The sequence below is a fragment of the Hippoglossus stenolepis genome, chromosome 21 (assembly GCF_022539355.2).
Source record: "Hippoglossus stenolepis isolate QCI-W04-F060 chromosome 21, HSTE1.2, whole genome shotgun sequence".
Taxonomy (NCBI): Eukaryota; Metazoa; Chordata; class Actinopteri; order Pleuronectiformes; family Pleuronectidae; genus Hippoglossus; species Hippoglossus stenolepis.
In genome coordinates, this window is record NC_061503.1 from 17365754 (window position 1) to 17387784 (window position 22031).

General features: G+C 41.2%; 3 protein-coding genes and 1 non-coding gene across 12 annotated transcripts in view; all 4 read left to right on the top strand.

Moving 5' to 3' along the window:
- Positions 1–2626, top strand: part of srsf2a (serine and arginine rich splicing factor 2a) — a 3550-nt gene extending 924 nt beyond the window's left edge. The window contains exons 2-4 of one of the 7 annotated variants that reach the window (XR_004694437.2): positions 263–1179; positions 1554–1646; positions 2155–2626. Coding sequence is in view for 3 of the 7 variants with exons in the window: in XM_035145520.2 (XP_035001411.1) it covers positions 263–575 (313 nt within the window). In the remaining 4 variants the exon portion in view is untranslated. Of the gene's footprint in view, positions 1–262 lie in introns of all 7 variants that reach the window. The other 6 variants (XR_004694438.2, XR_004694436.2, XR_004694435.2 and 3 more) reach the window with 6 other exon arrangements.
- Positions 2627–3918: 1292 nt separating this feature from the next.
- On the top strand, positions 3919–9407 carry LOC118100430 (matrix-remodeling-associated protein 7). Of its 3 annotated transcripts, XM_035145516.2 has the most exons (5): positions 3919–4597; positions 6051–6291; positions 6390–6492; positions 7968–8025; positions 8875–9407. In XM_035145516.2, the coding sequence occupies exons 1-4, from the start codon at positions 4316–4318 to the stop codon at positions 7999–8001; spliced, it is 660 nt and encodes a 219-aa protein (XP_035001407.2). In that variant the 5' UTR covers positions 3919–4315; the 3' UTR covers positions 8002–8025; positions 8875–9407. The 3 variants fall into 3 exon arrangements, with proteins under 3 accessions (XP_035001407.2, XP_035001406.2, XP_035001408.2); XM_035145515.2 differs by lacking the exon at positions 7968–8025 and having other exon boundaries at positions 3930–4597; XM_035145517.2 differs by lacking the exon at positions 7968–8025 and having other exon boundaries at positions 3948–4597; positions 6258–6291.
- Positions 9408–11049: 1642 nt separating this feature from the next.
- Positions 11050–17475, top strand: LOC118100428 (alpha-N-acetylgalactosaminide alpha-2,6-sialyltransferase 1). The gene is made up of 9 exons (XM_035145514.2): positions 11050–11491; positions 11684–11957; positions 12186–12348; positions 13945–14107; positions 14656–14794; positions 14879–14982; positions 15495–15578; positions 16337–16436; positions 16911–17475. Exons 1-9 carry the CDS (start codon positions 11391–11393, stop codon positions 17118–17120), a joined length of 1338 nt encoding a protein of 445 aa, XP_035001405.2. The 5' UTR covers positions 11050–11390; the 3' UTR covers positions 17121–17475.
- Positions 17476–18187: 712 nt separating this feature from the next.
- Positions 18188–18301, top strand: LOC118101142. The gene has a single exon (XR_004694509.1). It is a non-coding gene; the product is annotated as a U5 spliceosomal RNA (small nuclear RNA).
- Positions 18302–22031: the final 3730 nt, after the last annotated feature.

Below are 22031 nucleotides of genomic sequence, written 5' to 3' on the forward strand. Positions count from 1 at the left end.
TATGTAAGGTGTGCACTATAGTGTTCACACCTGAGGAGCTTTAACAAGGTCACGTCTTTTTACTTTCTTACAAATGCGTTTTAAATGCACGATTAATCAACTTCAAAGTGTTTTGTTGATGGACTAATCTATTAACTCCGTTAGAGCAGCTTAGTTTGGTCTGAACAGCTGTTAGATGAGGTAATAGTTCTGGTGCCACCATTTTGTTTTTAGTTTCCATTTTGCTCCTGCATCACTGACAAGTTTCTCTCTGTAACCACAGACGTTCCGACAGCCCCCGGCGCCGCAGACGTAGCCGCAGCCGCTCCAGGAGCAGGAGCCGTTCCCGATCCAGGAGCCGCCATCACTACAGCCGCTCCAGGTCCCGCTCCTACTCCAGATCCAGGTCGAGGTCCAAGTCCAAGTCCAGAACCCCGAGGAGGAGCAAGTCAAAGTCCCCCTCCAGGTCTCGCTCCCGCTCCAGATCCAAGTCAAGGAGTCGAACCCCACCCTCCAACAGGGGGTCCAAATCCAGGTCCAGGTCCAAATCCAAGAGTAGGCCTAAATCACCAGAGGACAACGAAGCTGAGCCTTGACCCCAACATGGACGCAATATAACGGTATTCAGGGGGAAGGGTGGATTGATGATTGTTACTTGTTATGGTCAGATTGTAGTTACTCATCACTGGTTTTCTGCAGTCTTGATGCTACATTACAGTCATTTGCACACAAGCATCGAGGTCTGCAGAACCCTTCATGTTTTTAGATAGTCCGATTTGGGCTGATGACAATGTGCTGTGTGTGTGCTTTACTTTGCTTGTATGTTCAGTCAAGCTAAAGCACACACCGGGAGATTTGGCTAAATGTTAATTGACAAGCACATTTTTCAAATTGGGTTAATGTGAGTGTGGGGGGGGGTTGGGACATGGGGCTGCTTCACTCAAAAAACGTTCACCTAAATGTGGAATTCTTTCCTCCAAGCTGCGGAGTCCTGTTTGCAAAGAGAGGAGGAGGAGGAGGAGATGGGGGTGTGGCAGTGTGAGAGCAGTTAGTGTGTGACCCGCCCATGTGACCTGCCTGTTGCTGAGAGCGATGGCAGTTGCTAAGGAGCAGGTCACCAAGGCAGCGGTGGTTGCTATGGAGCAGGTCGTCATGGCGGTGGTTCGGGCTGTCAGTTGGTGTATGAGGTGGTGTGGTGAGGTACGTTCACGGGGATCACAGGCAGATGCGCTGAGCACTGTTCCCGTCCGTGCCTGTGGTTTCCTCCGCTTCTCACAAAGGGAACGGACCCAGAGGTTTGTTTTTCAAATATGCCCGAGTGCAAGACACTTGTTACAACTACTTTTTTGGGGAGTGTGGGGTCCAAGTTAAGGTGTGTAAACAAATGTGAAGATTTACTACAAATGTTAGGTATATTGGATTCACCCAACAACAACAACAACAAAAAAAAGATTGATAAATGTTAGTGTCAGTGGGAAGAAGATCAGACCAGTACTGTTTAAATATCAGCTGCAGGAGTTGAGACTTTCTTTTTGTTTTGCTTTTGTCAACTGTGTTTTTTTCTTTCCTTGCAGAACTGAGATGACCGAGCCTTTGCCGAGGACGTCAGGAAGAGTCTCACATTGAGCAAGGGGACTCCATTATTACCACTGAATGCAGACTGAAAGGTTATTGGAGCTTGGTCTAAAAATGTTTTAAATGTTTAATTTGACATAATTTACTTAAATTCTGTAACTTTGTTGTCCTTTGTAAAGTTGAGCACATTGACAGGGAAATGTACGGTGCCCCCTCCCCAACAAATTGGGTTTTTTCTTTTAATTTTGGTTGAATTTGTACCTGTCAAATAAATTCATTTTACTTTAAGTATATCTCTTTTAATGCAACCCCTTGTTTAGCATTCTTTCCAGATGGATATGGAGTTGATGTAGAAAATGTTTATGTTGGATGTTAACCTATTCTTTTTGGGGGGAAATGGCTTATTGTGCACTCAGTGACATACTTTTCACTCAGTGACAAAAACAAAACTTAAAATTTTGCAGTGCCACTCAATTTGTGACTTGCTAATCCGGCAGTAGAGCATTTTCTTTTCTGTCAAATCTTTTTTTTTTTTTTCTGTCTGGTTAAAGTATTTCCTATGACTCTAACCCTCTTTCTTGTGTATCTTTTGTGCACTAGGCGCAGTTGTGTAGCAGTTGAGTAATGCTGGTTAGCTGTTAAGATGCGGTGCAGTGCGGTGGTGACATGGTGTGGCGTGTTGCGGTGCTGAGTGCCCGGCGCTGTTCCGGGGCTCGACCCTCCGCTGCCGTTTGCCGGTTTGTAAGATCACAGGTGTGGCAGATCATCCATCCTCTCCTGTCTTGTGACTTCTCCTTCCCTCCATGTGCTGTACAGATTCTCTCCTTCCTTTTTCTCTTTATCCTCCCTCCTTTCCTCCCCTCCCCTCCCCTCCCTCTGTGGTTTACCCACTGTTAAAAAAATAGCAGTGCTCGCTTTTTGAATTTGGGTCCAGTGTGACTCCTATTGAAGGGTTTAAAATTCAGTTCAAACTGCTCAATGAATAATTTGTGTTTTGCATTCCTCTGTGAACCTTTCACACGTCTTGTTATTGCTTCAGGTGAATGCTAATAAACATTTTTTTTGTCGTAAATACGTTTCCAGTGTGAATATTGTGTCCATCTTATGCTTTTCTGCACTTTGTGTACATCATAATGTGGTATAGTCCTCCTCAACTCTGGCAGTTCATTGAGTTATCCTGTGGTCGCCTGAATGAACTGACAGACGGAACACGTACACTACAAATGTAATGGTGTTCCCATTATGTTCTAAGTTATAGAGACTGACTTTAAAGAAGCTACATTTACATTTTGACTTAACAAAGTAGATGTCAAGGAGAGTATTAAGTAGCATTTGTCATATTTTTATTTTGGAACTTATTTTTATTCAACACAACAAAATTAACAAACCTGGGATGTTCTTTTAGGCCTCTACTACAAGAAGGGGGGGGGGTGCTGACAGTTAAATGCCACGAGCTACACACATCGACGCTTCCCAGCACCATCTTTAAAAGCTCATTTCTAAGTAGTGATTAGTAGCTTGATGTGTTTGAAGAATTGCGTGAATTGGGCAGTTAGCCTTCTGTATTGTATAAATGTTTCTAGGAAATAGCTGTAGCACAATTTAGAAACAACAGCAAAACGTTTATGGTAATGAATTGAATTGAAGTAGTACTTCCGAAAGTCCCTAGGAAGGCCTATTCCTTTTTCTGTATGCTAACCAAGCTAAAGGCTACAAACTCATTCATTGAAGTGTCATCGACATAACTTGCCAGATTCTGAATATATTATTTGTTTAGCTTGACATCAGTTAACAATATATTTCAAATTTCAGCGCAGATATGTCGAACACAGTATCTTCGCTCTTACAGTAGCAAGCTAGCATTAGCTTTGCCATTGCAGTTGCAGCTACACAGGTAGTTACACCTGGCAGCAGGTATTGGTTGGAGGTGGATATTTAGTATTAATTGACGTGTAACAACTAGTTAGTGTGGTTTTAACTCTATTTAGTTATAAAGTGTTAAAATCGCAAAGTTTAAGCTACGTTTGAACAGTTGCCGGGGCTCGGGGAAGGTTCTCCGTCAAACAGGTACCGTTACAAATATCGGTAATGTACGGAAGAGCTTTGTATTCATTTGAGTTTTTTTTTTGTTGTTGCAGTTTTTCAGAATTATCGATTTAAGTATCTCATTAATCATATAAGGATATCATTTTCCTTATAGAAAAATCTGCTGTTTTTCTGAATTCACCACTTAAATAGCGGATTTTAGTTTTTCTCAAGTGAACGTAATGCACCTCTGTGTAGGAATGTGTTCATGATGTAGTTTAATTAGTTTAACTGTATTGAAACATGGTGGTTTTGCAGCGCAGGGGCGGACCGGGGCCGAGGTGAGTCCTCAGGTGACAGCACCTCCTGCTCGGCCGGTAAACCCTGGTATTCTCGGCCTCCTCTCACGCCACACGGGTCATGACACCAACCGTGTTAATCCCCCGGGTTGTGTCGGTGCCTACACCCGCCGCTGATGGGATTACCGGGGAGAAAGCAGAGGGCCGAGCACGTTGCAGCGCGCCGTGCCGGCCCACCTGACCCTGAGTCCGGGGATCTCACTGCCAGGGCCCCGGCGGGTGGGGGCGGACCCGGAGGATGTGACGTCCAGCTCGGGCAGGAGATTGAACCTCGTCCCGCAGACGCCGCCCGCTCGCCGCTTGTTGTCTGATGGGGATTACGGTGAAGATGGCTGAGTGACCGGTCCAGAGGGAAACATCCACCGAGCCCCGCAGCCATGGACATAACTTTTCTCCTGTCCGCCATTATCTTCACGCTCCTCGCCGTCGTGGTGGGGACGTCGCTGTTCGGCGGCTCCTCGCCCGTCTCGGACTTCGTTAACGCCCGGGGTTATTTCGGGCACCGGGGTGAAGGAGCTACCGGGGGATCGGAGCCACCGGGGCCGAAGCAGAACGGCCACGCACCGGAGAAGAAGAAGCAGAAGAAGGCGGAGGAGGACTGGTGCGAGATCAGCGGCAGCTCGCACGACCACTGGGACGTGGTGAAATGTGTGGAGTCAGTAAGTGTCCCATAATCTGACCAGTTGCTTCTGCTAAACTGGTTCGTTACACAAATCTCCGCTAATCTGACTCACACTCAGCCGCTGTGTGCTAAACTGCAGGTGCAACACGTCCACAGACACACACACACACAGATCAGAGTATCATGTGTACAAATACTGAAACAATACTTCAACTCAGCTGGAATGAAATCCTAGTGTTGAGACGAGAGAGGAGGCAGAACAGAAAGAGAACATGTGTTGTGTTTAATGGAATTTATTAACTGTTAAATTAGAGAATAAAAACAAATCCTCCCTCCATGAAAATATAATGGAAGAAAGTCTATAATGGAAAAAAGACTCCCTAACAAGTCAAGATCGCTGCATTGAAATTTGAATTAACTGAGAGTAAAAAAAATAAGTAAAACTATTAACATGAAAGAAGAGTTGGAAAAAGTGGGTTTAATATTCTTATATTACATTTAATTAGGGGGGAAAAAAGGTTTTTACACTAACATTATAAATTGGAGTAAAAAGAAAACCATGAGCAATGTAGAAAAAGATTCCATAACAAAGTAATATCAGTGCATTAAAATGTGAATTAACTGCAGTTTAATGTAATTTTACTATTAACATAAAAGAGGGGGCAAGAGAGGAAAGAAAACAAGTGGGTGTAATATTTTTATATTATATTGAAAAATGTAAGGGTTTTGAAGAAAAAACAGAAACCTTCATATCATGGTAGTTTCATTAAGATAAAAAATACATTTGCATCCGTATGATACATATAATGGAGTAAAAACTTCAATATTTTGAGGAAAAATGGAAATAATCTGATATGAAAATGCTTAAATATTTGAGTGAAGTGCTAGAACATGAGAATTGAACTTAAGCAGCGGTGGAGGACGTTTTCAGAAAAAGTAGCAATAAAATCATTAAAGGATATTTAATTCATCAATTTACACAAGTTCTGCATTCAAAGTTATAATTATGTAATAATGAATACAGAAGTTTTATACATTTCTAGTAGATGACATATCTTCTGTTGTGTTTTTGGTCTAAATTGGGACAAACTAAGTAACTGCCCATTTTCAAACGACCGCTCATAGTCCACACTGCTCTTCCTCTGGCCCTCAGCAATACACCCGCCTAGTTAGACATTTATCAGATGAGTGTATGAAAATCAAAAGCATAGAGAGACAGAAAGACAGCGTTTCTCCATTTATTAGTAGGACTAGTATTTTATTTTGAAAAGGGATATTATATCACCTAAGACAGGGATAGACGTCAGGGAACGATGCAAAGTGATTTGTTTGGAGCTAAATATCTGTACAGCAGCTTCTAACCCAGCCGGCCTGCGAGGACGCACACGCACCGGTACCTGAGAGGTAACACAGGTTTGCATTATTTGGGGGACGACCTGTGCAGAATGATGGTGTGATGACCCTCGTCTGACCCTTTAATTCTCTGACAGGAGCAGGCTCATCCTCAGCTTCTCGTTGAAGAGCTGGAACCGGCCGAACACTCCTCCTCCACCAGATCCAGCCTGTCCACCCCCAGGCCCGATTCTAGGAACACGAGCTTAGACGTAGACTCGTCCTCCGAGGCCTCGTGGGGTCGTAGGTCATTCATCGGGCTCTCTGAGAAGGAGCTCCTAAAGTGTGCTTTCTCTTACCCCCAGACCGAGGGAGCCACAGAGAGCCCGGGAACCAACGGTGAGCACGTTCACCCACTTTGAAAGAGTTATTCATTCATATTTGTGATATACATTTTGTGTTGATTTTTAATCCGTGTGTTAATTCTGTTTTATCAGACAAGATGGAGTCAAACGATTCCTTGAAGTACATCCCCGGGAAGTCGAGATCCCACCACTTGCAAATGATGATGTCAACAGACGAGCTGGAGGAGGAGCAGAGGTCAGTAAACACTACAGACATGGAGACAACTTAAGAGTTTAAGAATAAAAATAACTCAGTAGCTCTTTAATTCTTCAGGAAGACGCATGTAACTCATTTTAACCAACACCAAGCCTAGCACTCATCTCCCTTCATTGGCAGCCAGTTCATTTTTTTGATTTTAAGATTCTTTCAATAACTTTTAAAGCTGGGAACTGACGGGCCAACAGTTTTATTACGGAGCTTCTAACTTCCTTTGTTTGAAGCTGTAAGATCTTCCAACCAACACTGACTAGTAGCTCCTAATGCAGCATTCCATTATACCCCGGAGTTCGGAATTACCGACCCCTGAGTCGGAAGTTGCAACTGGAACAATTCGGAGGAACCTCAAAACCCCCGACTTCGAAATTCAAGATGGCTGCTCCGTGTATCAACAGTGAAAGTAGTAGTTTTTACCGTTTTCTGTCACGTTTGTCGCACTTGTCGTCACCAATTACTGCCCGTGGACTTGGTACTACGATGTTAGTATGAGTGAAACGCAGCGTACTGCGTTATTATGAACTGGTTTTTGCTAAAGATGGTAAAAGGTAAAACATTGTTCCAAACGGTCAAAATGTGACCATCGTGTTCTGCGACTTCCGACCAAATGTGCAACTGGAGTGCTGTCAACTCGGGTTATTCAGATGTGACGCCATTCTGAGGCCCGAGCTCCGAGGTGTAAAGGAACGCACCATAAGTGAAGGCTAGTAACTAAAGGTGGCCGGGCGTTTTCCATCAGGACCCCGAGGCTCGGGAACTCCTGACCGGATGACATTAGCCTTGCAAAGCCTTGCTATTTGTTATTATTATATTTTATTTAATTTTGTTCTTGTTTTGTTTCTGTGTTGTTTTAGTCCCATGTATTTTGTAAAGTTCTTTGTGATCTTGTTTAGACAAGTGCTATAGAATTTCTTTATTATTATTAACCCTGGAAAGACAGATCATATAAATATCAGTCAGTTGGACACCTTCACTTGTGGTTAGTGAGTTTCCCAATTTGCTCAATATCCTCCCATGTTCTCACAAAACCCTGCAAAACAGAAAAACACGCTTTTGCAAAAGATTCCGTAACAAGGATTTATAGAAAATCGAACATTTTCGTTCTTTTTCACCAATTTGTACAAGTTTCCTGGTTTCCACACGTCTGTTGTGTGGTCTGTCCAGTGTTGACGCCTCGTCTCCCTCCCTCTAACCTTCCCCACACTTCACGGGTGTTTGTGTGCTGCTGGCTTTTCGGTGCGAGCCGTCCACGTTTGGCTGCTGTATCACCTCTCGGCTTTAGGCTAGACTGAGTAAGGAGAGATTGAGTCTCTGCCAGGCATTAGGCGAAGGAGGAATGACGCCAGGCTCGAAGCGGGTTCAGAAAATAAAAAAAGCAAAAGAGGAGGAATTCAAACCAAGTTAATTTAACGTTCTCTGTCATGCATCTGCTCTATATCCTGCTCTTATCATTGCAGGATACACTCCCACACTGACTTTAACTGTCTGTAAGTCTGAAAAAGGAGCAGATCCGCGGTAAAGTATGAGTTACTCTCACCCGTTTGTCCCAAGGGAGTCACTTTCTGGCCATTGTGTGAAAACCACATCAAAGCTGTTTTTCAGGCCAATTTGCATCAGGCCTCCTCATCAGCTCTTTATCCTCAAGTGGCCACGAAGCGACTGATGTGACTGTGCGGTGCTGTTTACCCGATCCCACTTCTCCACCCCCCGCTGCCCCGTTATTCCACATTAGACGTGTGCTTCTCGAGTGTCGCTGCAGGTGTCGATTGGGTCTGCGGCCGTCACCTCCGACAGATTAGGTGTTAGTTAATCCCCTGTCCAGCCACAGGGAGGAGTCGTTGTGGCACAAACACAGGGACCTGTGAAGGTGAAGGGGAATCGGAAGGTTTATGCACTGAGGTTGAATCTCTGTTCAAATGTGTCTGGAGCTCTGTGAGAGGATTTTCCTGATAGCAGCACTCACACAGGACCTGATATACATCTGATTTAATGTGGCTGTAAAAGGAGAAATGATCAGACGTTACTTATTAAACACAGAACAGCAGAATTCACCTGCGTCAGGCTCATCTTGTCTTTGTTTTTCTGCTCAGATGTGAATTATTAACTTTATTAAGGTATATGAGCTATACTGCAGCCAGCCACTAGGGGGGCATCGCGACGATTTGGCTTCACTTATGGGGAGCTGCCATGTCGTCCATCTTCATGTACAGTTTATGGATCCACCGTTTGATTGGCGTTTTTCGGGGCTGTTTGTCAGTAATTCATTTTACCATGTGAACATTGTCGAATGTACAATTGATCAACGTTGTGCAGTTTTTTTTTTTTTTATTCATCACTATTTCTTTTGTATATGTGTTTTCCCAGGGTGCAGCGGGAGCAGCTGGCCGCCATCTTCCATCTGCTGAAGGAGAACAAGGAGACGTTTGGGGAGGTGTCGGAGGGAGACATGGATGACCAGCTCAGACTCTACTCCATCTGACACTCCTGTCTGACTCCTCGCGTCTGTGAGCGCCACTGACGGACCGGTCCTGTGCAACCAAATACTTCCATCAGCCTGGTCTCAGTATTCAGCACATCTGTACCAAACAGATACTCTCATTTGTGTTTTAATGACTTTCTGTTTTTTGGGGTTTTCTCGCGCTGTTTGTTTGTTTACTTCATGTCATTGAAACTACAGACCACATGAAAGGAAGACCAAAGGAAACAAAGAGATTTTTTTTCTAGTTACCGATTTGTAAAAGGAAAACATGACTGTTAGTTTTATATCATAATTAAACATGTTAATTTATTTACAAAACTTTTTTTTTTTTAAGAAATCTTCATTTATATGTGTAACATGTTTTAATCCCTGCATATCTTTCACTCTGCTGTGTAATAAACCACATTATGATTATGTACTAATGTGACTGTGTGTGATTGAGTCCGTTGGTTCCCTCAGTTGTTGTATCTCTGTATCAGGAGAATCTAGTAGCCCTGCCCAGTCACCCTGGTTTGTGTCAGATATCGCCGAGGCTTTTCCTCCTGAACACAAAGTTGAGGAGGGGAAGCAAACACTCGTGTCAGTATCTTGATGAACAGCGAAGCGTCCACATGGCCGTCCAAGCCTTCAGGACTTTGTCTTTTCTGTTGGTCATCTCACTCAGCACCATGCTGGTCATTTTATCATGGGGACATTTGTTGGACAGCATCAGGTAACTCATATTTACGTTTTGAAAAGCGCTTAGAACAAATAAGTTAGGGAAAAAAAAAGTTTTATTGTGGTTTCTTGTGAATCGAATTTGTCAAAGCAAATTTCCAGGTACAGTTTTTTTATTTAATGTCACTTAAAGTGTCTGATGCTGTTGTGTCGTATTCTTGATGCGTCTGTTGCTCTTTTACCAGCTGGGCTGCTTACCCAGGAAAACACAGGTTGTCTGACAGTTACTTGTTGGATAAAAGAGGAGCCACCGAAAAAGTTGCACAACTACCTTTCTTTGTGTATATTTATGCTCGTACATTCAGCCTTTAACACAAATTGCACAAACTAATAAATATGAAGTGGGTTTTTTGGAAGATATCAGGGTGGTAGATCTCGTCTTATGTTTGGAATTAAAAAGTGATCTTGGGCTCTAAGTGGGTTGGTGATCACTGCTTTAGACCATGCGGTTGGATCGTCAAAATCAAGTCATGTTTTTTTCTGTTTGCCATTTTAAGTTCAATATTCACTCTTTGTTTGCTCTTTCTTTGGTCTCCACCGACTCCTGGGAAAAATATCTGGCTCTTTAGCAGCTAAATGCACCATGTTGCTGTTTAATTGGGTTTATCGCCTGTTTTGGTGCACAGCAGGTCACGTATGGTAGTTTTTAAAACCTTTTCACTGAAAATAGCTTCCTGCTGAGGCCAAAAATATCACGAGTTTGAAGCAAAATGGTAAAGCTGTGTTCGGACAGACAAACAATCAGAGTTGGGTACGAATGGGCTAAAAGAGCACCGTTAATTGAACATGCTCTGAATTTTGTTGAAGTGAAAGGTTCCGTTTGCAACTGCTGACAAAATCGTACACATTTAGAGGGAAGTTCCCCTATGAAGTCATGCGATTGTGGCCCAAAACCTGACACAATCCCTAGCACAGCATCTGAACATCATCTCTGCCCCATTTTATTTTTTACTAAAGTTAAGCAAAGTTAGCAATGTTTTAGTGGTCACCTTCGTTTCAAGGTCACGTAGAGACGATCAGTGGGTTTAACGTTGGCATGAAGTCACATATTCATCTGTACCAGCTACGTGTACATTTGGATTTGTGTGTTATGGGCGTGCAACCAAGCCTCTACCAGTTTTCCTGAGAAACAGTATGTCCACAAACTGTTGATCTATGCCACCACAACTTTAAGTAAACACCTGGGAAGATTGGCATCTTCATTCATTTGTGTTTTCTTGCTTTGCAGATGTGATGACCTCAATGAAGTTGATCCCGAAGCCTAAAGAGCCTCTGCTCCTTCCACTTCCAGACAGTGGCAGCTGAGATTCTTTTTCTAGTTACCGATTTGTAAAAGGAAAACATGACTGTTAGTTTTATATCATAATTAAACATGTTAATTTATTTACAAAACTTTTTTTTTTTAAGAAATCTTCATTTATATGTGTAACATGTTTTAATCCCTGCATATCTTTCACTCTGCTGTGTAATAAACCACATTATGATTATGTACTAATGTGACTGTGTGTGATTGAGTCCGTTGGTTCCCTCAGTTGTTGTATCTCTGTATCAGGAGAATCTAGTAGCCCTGCCCAGTCACCCTGGTTTGTGTCAGATATCGCCGAGGCTTTTCCTCCTGAACACAAAGTTGAGGAGGGGAAGCAAACACTCGTGTCAGTATCTTGATGAACAGCGAAGCGTCCACATGGCCGTCCAAGCCTTCAGGACTTTGTCTTTTCTGTTGGTCATCTCACTCAGCACCATGCTGGTCATTTTATCATGGGGACATTTGTTGGACAGCATCAGGTAACTCATATTTACGTTTTGAAAAGCGCTTAGAACAAATAAGTTCTAAAAAAAAATACTTTTTTAATGTGATTTCTTGTGAATCGAATTTGTCAAAGCAAATTTCCAGGTACAGTTTTTTTATTTAATGTCACTTAAAGTGTCTGATGCTGTTGTGTCGTATTCTTGATGCGCCTGTTGCTCTTTTACCAGCTGGGCTGCTTACCCAGGAAAACACAGGTTGTCTGACAGTTACTTGTTGGATAAAAGAGGAGCCATCGCTCTACCGCCGGCTTTGTTTATTAACACAACACAAGGAAAAAGTGCTGGTGCGCTGACAAAGGTCCAAACTGGTCGGAGGAAAACCTCGGCACAGGGGGCCGAGGCTGAGACTCCCATCCCTGTGCTCTCCAAAAAATCCTTCACCAAACTTCCTCAGTGGGACTTTGAAGATGTTTATAACCAGGATGCACCAGCCCGACACACGGTGAGAAGATAGAACAGAAGCAGTACGACTGTGAGATCGGGAAAACATGGCTGTCATGTAACGTGTGACTTTTATAGATTTTCTGTTGGCTTTTCCCACACTCACACTATGACATCCTGTAAGTAAACAAGGATTTCTGTTGGTTGTAGCCTGATAAACGTGCACTACATCACTCCTAAGTGTTTCTTTTCTGTGATAATTGTTCAATATTTAATCCTGCATTCTCAGACCTGTGCCACGTCTTTGCGGAACTCTGAGGACGAGAGCTTCAAGAAGGCCTTCCTTCCCGACATACGTCTGTTTGTGCACAAAGACAGCATCAACATGAGCGAGTGGAACAGACTCTCACATTTCAACAATCCCTTTGGTTTCATGAATTACACATACGACGGTAGGTCTTTGTTTATCCTAAATCATACACCTGCCACCAAGCAGTGTCTTCTCCAGGTTCAGACTGAGGCAGTTGTCATTTACCTGCCCAGTGCCCACAACACTTCAATAGAAAATATGCGTAGAAAATGCAGTTGAGCCCAACGCTTTAGCATTTCTGAGCAATAAAAACCTGCTCTGAAGTCAGTGGCACAGTTATTTTATGGCTATATTATCAAGATGGTAAAATGCAGTTGCAGCAGCTGGTTTATCTACTGCATTGCCTTGAAAACAAGTCGGTTTATGTACTAAACTAAACACCAGGACACTCCAGCGGTTCTGTTGATGGAATCCATTCTTTTGTTTAAAAAGTTTTATTTTGTTGTGAAATATTTGCAAGAGCGGAAGATGCACGGCTTCATACTGTATAGTACTTATATTTATTTGAGTACAAGGGACTACTTTCATACAAGGAAATAGTCCTATTTTATAGCCATAATCCAGGCAAAGCCTAAGTTAAATGCATTGTGCTGCAGTAGCAGCTCCTCTGCAGAACATATTGTTGAGCTGAAGCTAAATATTGTGCACTGAACAGATGCTGGAAATATGAATTGATGTTAATGTGAATATTGTGCATTGAATAGAAAAAGTTGCACAACTACCTTTCTTTGTGTATATTTATGCTCGTACATTCAGCCTTTAACACAAATTGCACAAACTAATAAATATGAAGTGGGTTTTTTGGAAGATATCAGGGTGGTAGATCTCGTCTTATGTTTGGAATTAAAAAGTGATCTTGGGCTCTAAGTGGGTTGGTGATCACTGCTTTAGACCATGCGGTTGGATCGTCAAAATCAAGTCATGTTTTTTTCTGTTTGCCATTTTAAGTTCAATATTCACTCTTTGTTTGCTCTTTCTTTGGTCTCCACCGACTCCTGGGAAAAATATCTGGCTCTTTAGCAGCTAAATGCACCATGTTGCTGTTTAATTGGGTTTATCGCCTGTTTTGGTGCACAGCAGGTCACGTATGGTAGTTTTTAAAACCTTTTCACTGAAAATAGCTTCCTGCTGAGGCCAAAAATATCACGAGTTTGAAGCAAAATGGTAAAGCTGTGTTCGGACAGACAAACAATCAGAGTTGGGTACGAATGGGCTAAAAGAGCACCGTTAATTGAACATGCTCTGAATTTTGGTGAAGTGAAAGGTTCCGTTTGCAACTGCTGACAAAATCGTACACATTTAGAGGGAAGTTCCCCTATGAAGTCATGCGATTGTGGCCCAAAACCTGACACAATCCCTAGCACAGCATCTGAACATCATCTCTGCCCCATTTTATTTTTTTTAAAGTTAAGCAAAGTTAGCAATGTTTTAGTGGTCACCTTCGTTTCAAGGTCACGTAGAGACGATCAGTGGGTTTAACGTTGGCATGAAGTCACATATTCATCTGTACCAGCTACATGTACATTTGGATTTGTGTGTTATGGGCGTGCAGCCAAGCCTCTACCAGTTTTCCTGAGAAACAGTATGTCCACAAACTGTTGATCTACGCCACCACAACTTTAAGTAAACACCTGGGAAGATTGGCATCTTCATTCATTTGTGTTTTCTTGCTTTGCAGATGTGATGACCTCAATGAAGTTGATCCCGAAGCCTAAAGAGCCTCTGCTCCTTCCACTTCCAGACAGTGGCGGCTGTGTGCACTGTGCTGTGGTGGGAAACTCCGGGATCCTCACTGACTCTAAAATGGGGAAAGAGATCGATTCTCACGATTATGTTTTTCGGTAAGAAAGAGCGCGAGAACAAACCTGGCAACTGTGTCCGTTAGTCAACACGTGGCATGTATCGTGTTTTTGTCTTGAACAGTTCAAACTCAGAAGATCCTTCTTCACTGTGGCGCACTAAACTGTTTCCCTGAGAATAATTCATGGATCTTGAGGAAAGAAATCAGACATGTTTAGGGGACATATATTTATGTGTCTGTTCAGTAAAAAATCGGCATCTCGTGAATTCAATATGTGGTTTCATTATGGGACTGTTGAGCCTTGGTGGAGCTGCCATTGTAGTTAAATGTTAATTGGTCAAAAACAAGCAATAGGCAGGGTTGTACAAATACTAAGATTTCGAAGTATTTTTTATTTATCTGTCCAACTCTTCAGCTATTTTTTCAGTAATTGTAATTTCAAGCAAACCTTTAAGATAATCTTGAAAAGCATCGTTGAATATCCCCAAACAAAATGTTACATTGACGTCTTCATGTTAAATGTCGGTTTATTTTTAAACCAATGCAAGTTCAACCATCGAGGCCTGTTTGCATCTGTGTGTGCGGCAGGATGAACGGCGCTGCCATCAAGGGCTACGAGGAGGACGTAGGGAACAAAACGTCGGTGTACGTTCACACGAGCTATTCAATCAGTACATCAGTGTATCTCTTAAAGGATTACGGATACAAATCTGTTCCTAATGACAAGGTAATGCAAACAGTCTAATATTTACATATCGCTGAAGTTTACATACCTCTGCTCATACACCTGTCCTCCTCCTCCTTTTGTCAGGGCATAAAGTATGTGCTGATTCCTGAGGGGATGAGGGATTTCATTTGGCTCCAAGCTCTTCTCAAAGAGGAGAGGATCACTGCTCAGACATTCCACGGCATGCGGTGAATATTTACTTTCAAATAATACCAACACAAGAGCTCATCCTGTGCAGGAACAAAGCAGAAAACAAACTAAAGTGACCTAAACAATCACTCCTGTTTGAGGCCATTGCTGCCAAACGAGGCTCGACTCACTTTGTTATTTCACTGGCACCTTCTGGCTTTATGTCCCAAAGAAAATGGGAACCAATGATTGTTATTGTTATATATGTGACTCATGCTGTAAAGCACTTTGAATGGTCAAACAGACTGGTAACATAAATAGTCCATTTACCATATTATTAGTAACTAATCACTCAAAATCGTTGAGATGTCATCAGTGACTCCAGTGACACGTTTCAGATGCTGATGAAAATCATTCACTCACATCTTCAGTCTGGTTTAGATGCATTAAAAAGACCAACAGGTTGAAATCCAGTTTCAAGCTCCAGCAGAAAGTATTGACTGCACAGACGAGGACTAACAAGACTCATTCCTCGATTGTCGTGAAAACACTTTTGTATTTTACCCTCCAGACCGAGGACGTACTACGCCGGGCAGTTCAATGACAGCCGCTTCTATGTTCTACACCAGGACTTCCTGAGATACGTGCGAAACAGGTCGACCTCCTCTCGCCCAATCCCACACAAACGTCTTACTGTTTATGGTGATGCCCCAAGAATGTTTCACAAATCAGGATTCAAACTATTGTTGATTAGAAACAAAAACTATTGCAGTTATAGCATTGAGTTAAATAACAATAAAACTTTATGTAACAATAAAATCAATAGCAATAAATAATTTACATGGCAAAAATAAAAGGTTGAGCCACATTTTTCGAAAACATTATATTAAATATTAGTATTAAGTAATTATAACATTAAAAACAATAAAAGCAAAAGCAAAACATGATTTCAATGGAAAAAATAAAAGCTTGAGCAACATTTCCTTAGATCATTTTTAGGTATATAGGTAAAAATGCAACAGTGATTTAAGTGACTGGTAATAAATTCCTCCTTTATCTTCTCAGCAACAATAATGTTTCCAAGATTTTTAATTTGATGATCTTGTTAGAAAAGCAAATAACTTTACTAACGAATTTCAAACCTCATCCAGATCTGTAACCTGATGTCTTGACAAGTTCAGCCAGACTTTGAGTGTGAATTCTGCCCATAAATATCATCTTTTATCTTCCAGCTCATTTACTGAAAATATAAACCAACATTACTCAACCACATAAGTAAAACGGGCAATACAAACAGTCGTGTATCATCTGCGTAAAGTCATTTCTCTGTGTCAATTAAGACGTCTTAACTTCAGAGGCTTCATATTTTTACGTATATTTCTATTGTATGTGTATGTTGATTGGACACCGCAGGTTCCTAAAGTCTAGTAACCTGAACGGTTCGAGCTGGGCCATTTACAGACCGAGCAATGGGGCCTTCACGCTCTTCCTGGCTCTGCAGACCTGTGACACAGTAAGTGAAGATTATTTAAACCGGTCTAGACGCCTGCACCTGAACAAACACACACACACACACACACACACACACACACACACACACACACACACACACACACACACACACACACACACAACCCCACAAAATAAAGACTTTAACTCCATATTTCATCAATTATGAAAGGAATGGTTTGGCATTGTGGGAAATGTGCTCATTTGCTTTCTAGCTGAGAGTTGGATGAGACGACAGATATTTTAAATATGTATTAAAATATAGTTTATTTGATCTGTATAAAAAGTAAATGTGTGTTTTCAGGTGCATTTGTCTTTGCCAGGTGAAGATTTCTGAATAAATTGTTTTCAAACTAAGTGGTAGATCAGTTACATCTAACTCTCGACGACAAACTGAATAAGCATATTTCACCTCGTCCTTTTTTAATGAGAGCTCTGATTCTTGGTGTGGTTATCCCCTGACTCTCCCTGTTCTCAGGTCGACGCGTACGGATTTATAACTGAGGACCACGAGAAGTACCCGAACTACTACGTACACAGAGGAGTGAAATCAAAAGTGGTTTTCTACATAAATCACGACTTCCTCCTGGAGATGAAAACCTGGAAACGATTGCACGACAGTAAAATTATAAAACTGTATCAAAGAACGGACTCAGACGCCGGGACAGAGAAGCCAAACCCACACTGACACACTGAGGACGGAGATAAAGTGAATAAAACAACTTGTAGTTTTGAGTTTCCTAAAAGTTCATAAAAGTCTCATTTATTAAAGTAATGGAAATGTCTTTACGTCACAATCAAATTAGTAGAATTATGGAACAAGGGCAGTGAAGAAATGAAAACACGTGACACACTAATAATGAATACTATTCACACAATATGATGATCATGTGTTTGATAAGCGACTGATGTGGTTTGTTCTTGGATCGTCACAAAGTTTATTGAAAGACACAAGAAATGTTTTGTGTGTATTTCTCCTTTTTGGAACATTGGATCTTCTTGTTGGTTTTATTTCACTGGGAGTAAATGTGACTTATTTTGTTCTGGTTTGGGTTTTTTTCATTTTTTTTTCTCATTTGTATTTTTGTCTTTCAACATAATTGAAGTAAATATAAAGTAAAGGAGATGAATGAACCAACAGCGCCACCTGCTGATTCATTGAAGCTATGACTGACAATGACTCCGTCTGATGAAACTTCTGCTTAGGTAGAAATTTTGATATATGAGATTACGCATGAATACATATGAACAGTGTACTTTATACATATTTATTATAAACAGATCATTTTTACTAATGATTTTTCATAGTGTACTGTGACTATCACCACAGGGGGTCGCTGTTCTGCGTGTTACAGAAGGGCATCTGTGCATTTAACTCACGTTTTATTTAGCAAAAAGTATATTAACATATTTCATAAACATCGCGGTGAAATAAAACGTTTGGACGTTGGATGAACGTTGGATTTGTTAAAGTTCACGACTTCACTGCAGCAACTTTGTAAAAATGTAGATCCAGCGGAAATCCAATCCCATCATGCATTGCGCCGCAGCGTAAAGAACTAAACCGTGAATAAAAGTGCGGTTATAACAATATAACACGTCAGAATTCACGTATACACGTGCACGAGCTCCTTTAACTTAACGTCCCTTAACGTTTGTTGTGTGGGTGAAATTTTCGTATCTTTTAAAAGGAACCAGAGCTTAAAGCGGTGTCGCCTCCAGACTAGAGGCTCCAGATCCCAGCAGGAAGGCAGATCACTCTTGTTTCTCTTCAGATCGCATAAATCTTTCGCCTTTTACTAAAGATTTCCGTGGAGAGGAACAATAAGAGTTTCAACCAATTTTTTGATGCCCTGCGCAAGCGGGGCTTCCTGAAACTGTTCAAAAGAAAATCAAAGCAGCAGCTGGCTCGTTTTCACTTAGCGAACTAACTCGAGACACTCGAGAATTCTAACTGCGGTACAATTTCAACTAACATGGACCAGTTGATACAGTGATGATACATATCGTTGAAACCTGCGTGTTTTTATCATGGGACTGCGTCATAACAACAAATATATATATATATGTGACCTCATCACTGACAACTTTATTGTTTGTTACTGTTTGAAGTAATGAAATGAAAATATTTGATCAGATTCTACAAACCAACAACCGTATTGTTATAGATCGATAGAGAGATATGTAGATGAATATATATATTTATATATTGTCAGTTCTAGATAATTACATAGAATTAAATACATACAGATGCACAAAAAGATATAAAGAAACAAAGTATATGAATGTCCTATAAAGACACAGCTGTACCAGTGTCACAGCTGTGATCGGTGTTAAAGTGTTAAACTCAATGTTTAATAAACCAAAATAAACACATTTATACATTATTTTCAGTTTTTAGTCTCATTGTAACATTATAAGCGATACAGGTGTCGTTTGTAGTTTGACCACATGAGGGCAGTATAGAGAGGCCGGCACAGAGACATCTTCTGTACTTCTAACTAGATAGATAGATAGATAGATAGATAGATAGATAGATAGATAGATAGATAGATAGATAGGTCGCAGCAACATTATAACATACTTTAAAGGGTTTTTAAAAGTTTGGCCACAAGGGGGCAGTATAGAAACTTAATTACTGACATCAAGATCATCGTCAGACTATTTTAATTTTCTTCGTTTCTCCTCTCTGTGTCTATAGATAATACAAAGATGAATAGAAATAGTACAAAAACAAACTCAGACGGCTACAAAGTCTCTAAAGTCACAACTTGTGAGGCCGTTGTGTCGTTCAAAAAAGGTGAAAGAGAAAAGAAGGGAAACCGTCGCAGGGGAAAAGCAGCTGAGACGAGGCGTGTCCACGAGAACACACCTGTGTCGAACTGGTTTGACACTGGTATGTGACACGGCTAGCTAGCTCATACTATTACATAACGTCTAACACACTCTGATACAGGGTCGTCAGCCACAGAGGATGAACCAGCCTCCAAACAGTCATTGGTAAGGCAACAGTTCACCACACTAACACACAACTGTACAATAAAGTGATAACCTTTGGAACATGATTATTTTATTGCAGTGTTTTCATGAGTTTCTCTGATGGAAATAAACCCGAGAAGTTTGATCCCTCACACTGAGGTACTATTGATTAATTTATAAGGAAAACACACATTAATCTGAATTAGTCTGTAAATGTGACGGTGTTAGCTCGCCGGCTAATTTTCTACTGCAGAACCCTTTGAGCCATTTGGCACAAACAACACTGTGAGAGAAACATCCCCGAGTGAACAAAGAGCAACACAAACAACAAAACACAATCCTGGCAACACACAGAGGACGTGGGAGAAGCTAACAGCAGCTAGATGGTAAAAAAAGTCACGTGAAAGAATCATCAGTCGTATGGTTCATATTCACGTACATCATCATACATCCACAAGCGTACACACAGACGTAGATCAATATTTTACCATACTGACAATTGTAACTCCGAACAAATGATGAAATTATCGTACATTATTTGAATTTTGTCATTATTGATCATACAGACGATGAAATTTATCGTTTAAATACAGCAATTATCGTTCAACTGGCAGCGCGGCCTCCAACACTGCATGTATATGATGTCATATTGTGTGTTTTAAATATGTGATGCTTTAAAAAATGTAATTCAGGATCTCCTCACTTTTTGGTATTTTTTCCCCATTCATCTTTTATCGTTATGTTTTTATCGTTTGTTGTGATCATAACGTGATCCAGGCCCTGCTACGATTAATATACTCCAGATTATTATGTCTACGGATTGTTCCTTTAATATCAGAGTGAATATTACAGGATTATCACAGTTATATTTTCCATCAAAACACTCACACACACACATTTCAACAAACAAGTATTTGACTCCGCCTACAAATCTAGCCACATGGAAAAGAAAACATGGTTCAAGCTCCACCTCTGAATCTCTGTGATTGGCCGAAAATACGTCACGTGAAAACAGATGCGTAAAAAAACTAGCTTGTGTTCACACAGACGAAGAAGAACATTTTACTATACAGATAATTATAACTTATAATACTGTTACTAAATTACGAGATTGTGGTACATTTGGGGAATTTTTGCATTATTGATCGTACAGAGGACGGGAATTATCGTACACATACAATTATTATCGTACATCTGGCAGCAATGCCTCCAACACTGCAGCTATATGATGTCATATTGTGTGTTTTTTATGTTATATATATATATATATATATATATATATATATATATTTTTTTTTTTTACTGTTGTATTTTGTTTATTGCTTTTTTTCATTCATTTTTTATTGTAATCGTAAATGGAAGCTACGATTGATATTCTCCAGATTATTGTGTCTAGGGATTGTTCCTTTAATGTCACAGGGAATATTACAGGATTATCACAGTTATATTATCCATCAACACACACGCACACGCACACGGGCACAGGGAAAGCGGACGGGCCATTAACAGATGCAATAAGCCCTTTAAGTATGAATCCCTGCCCTTCGTCCCGGTTCATCCCTCAGCTCCTCCCGGTGAAAACGTGACACACATCAGTTGTGTGACAGGTCACGTGACGGCCGTAGCGTTGATCCGGAAGAAGGGAGGGGGAGGAGGAGGAGGAAGAGGAGGAAGAGGAGGAGGAAGAGGAGGTGGGGGCGGCTGATGTTGCCCAGAAAAGTGCGTCAAGTCCGCCCGTGACAGCCCGGATCCGACCTGTGGAGGCTTCAGAATAAAGCTTAGAATACAAAAATGTACACGCTTGAATTAAATCATGTTCTTAAGTATGTGAGATGTTATTCAACATACACATTAATAAAACATTAGTTTGTGTGAAATTAATTGGAAAATGAGTTTATATCGTATGTCTGTACTGAGCATAGACTGTAAAAATGGACGACGTGGCAGATCCCAAAAGTGAAGCCAAATCATCTTAATCGCCCCCCTGGTGGCTGACTGCAGTATAAAACCAACCTCCTCTATGTTAGTGGATGGGACATGGGCCAAACTAAAAAGTGAAAGTACACGTTAAATACATGTGTCTTCATAAAGATGATTTCTGTTAATTTATGTAGTTCTTATCATACAAAGACACAAAATGACAAAAGTGACGCGAAAGGACCACGACAACACAAAACAACTTCAACCACACGAAATGACCACGGTGAGTCAAAACAACGACAGCAGCAGAAAATGACCCCATCGAGTCAAGACGACCACAGAGACTCAAAACGGCCACAATGACACAAAAATAACCACGACGCACATCAGGCGCACGGAGAGAGTCAAAGCCACCACTCAAAACAACCACAACAACAAGAAACGACCACAGAGACTCAAAAATAGCCACAATGACAGAAAAGCGACCACAGAGAGTTAAAATGACTCTGACACAAAATGACCACAATAACATAAAACGATCTCAACTACACAAAACAACCGCAGAGACCCAAAACAACCACAACATCAAAACAAAATAGACTCACAACTCCAGAAAACCACCTCAGGGACTCAATACAAGCACAATGCCACAACAACCACGAAGACTCACAACAACCAGGAGGAGATAAAAAAAACAAGG

Bases quoted from the DNA above. Each gene is read 5' to 3' on its own strand.
- LOC118100428 (XM_035145514.2), top strand. From the start codon at position 11,391: ATGGCCGTCCAAGCCTTCAGGACTTTGTCTTTTCTGTTGGTCATCTCA. The intron at 12,349-13,944 runs GTAGGTCTTTGT...CTTGCTTTGCAG, and splicing joins CATGAATTACACATACGACG to ATGTGATGACCTCAATGAAG. The intron at 14,983-15,494 runs GTGAATATTTAC...TTTACCCTCCAG, and splicing joins CAGACATTCCACGGCATGCG to ACCGAGGACGTACTACGCCG.
- LOC118100430 (XM_035145515.2), top strand. From the start codon at position 4,316: ATGGACATAACTTTTCTCCTGTCCGCCATTATCTTCACGCTCCTCGCC. The intron at 6,292-6,389 runs GTGAGCACGTTC...CTGTTTTATCAG, and splicing joins AGAGAGCCCGGGAACCAACG to ACAAGATGGAGTCAAACGAT. The intron at 6,493-8,874 runs GTCAGTAAACAC...GTGTTTTCCCAG, and splicing joins GAGCTGGAGGAGGAGCAGAG to GGTGCAGCGGGAGCAGCTGG.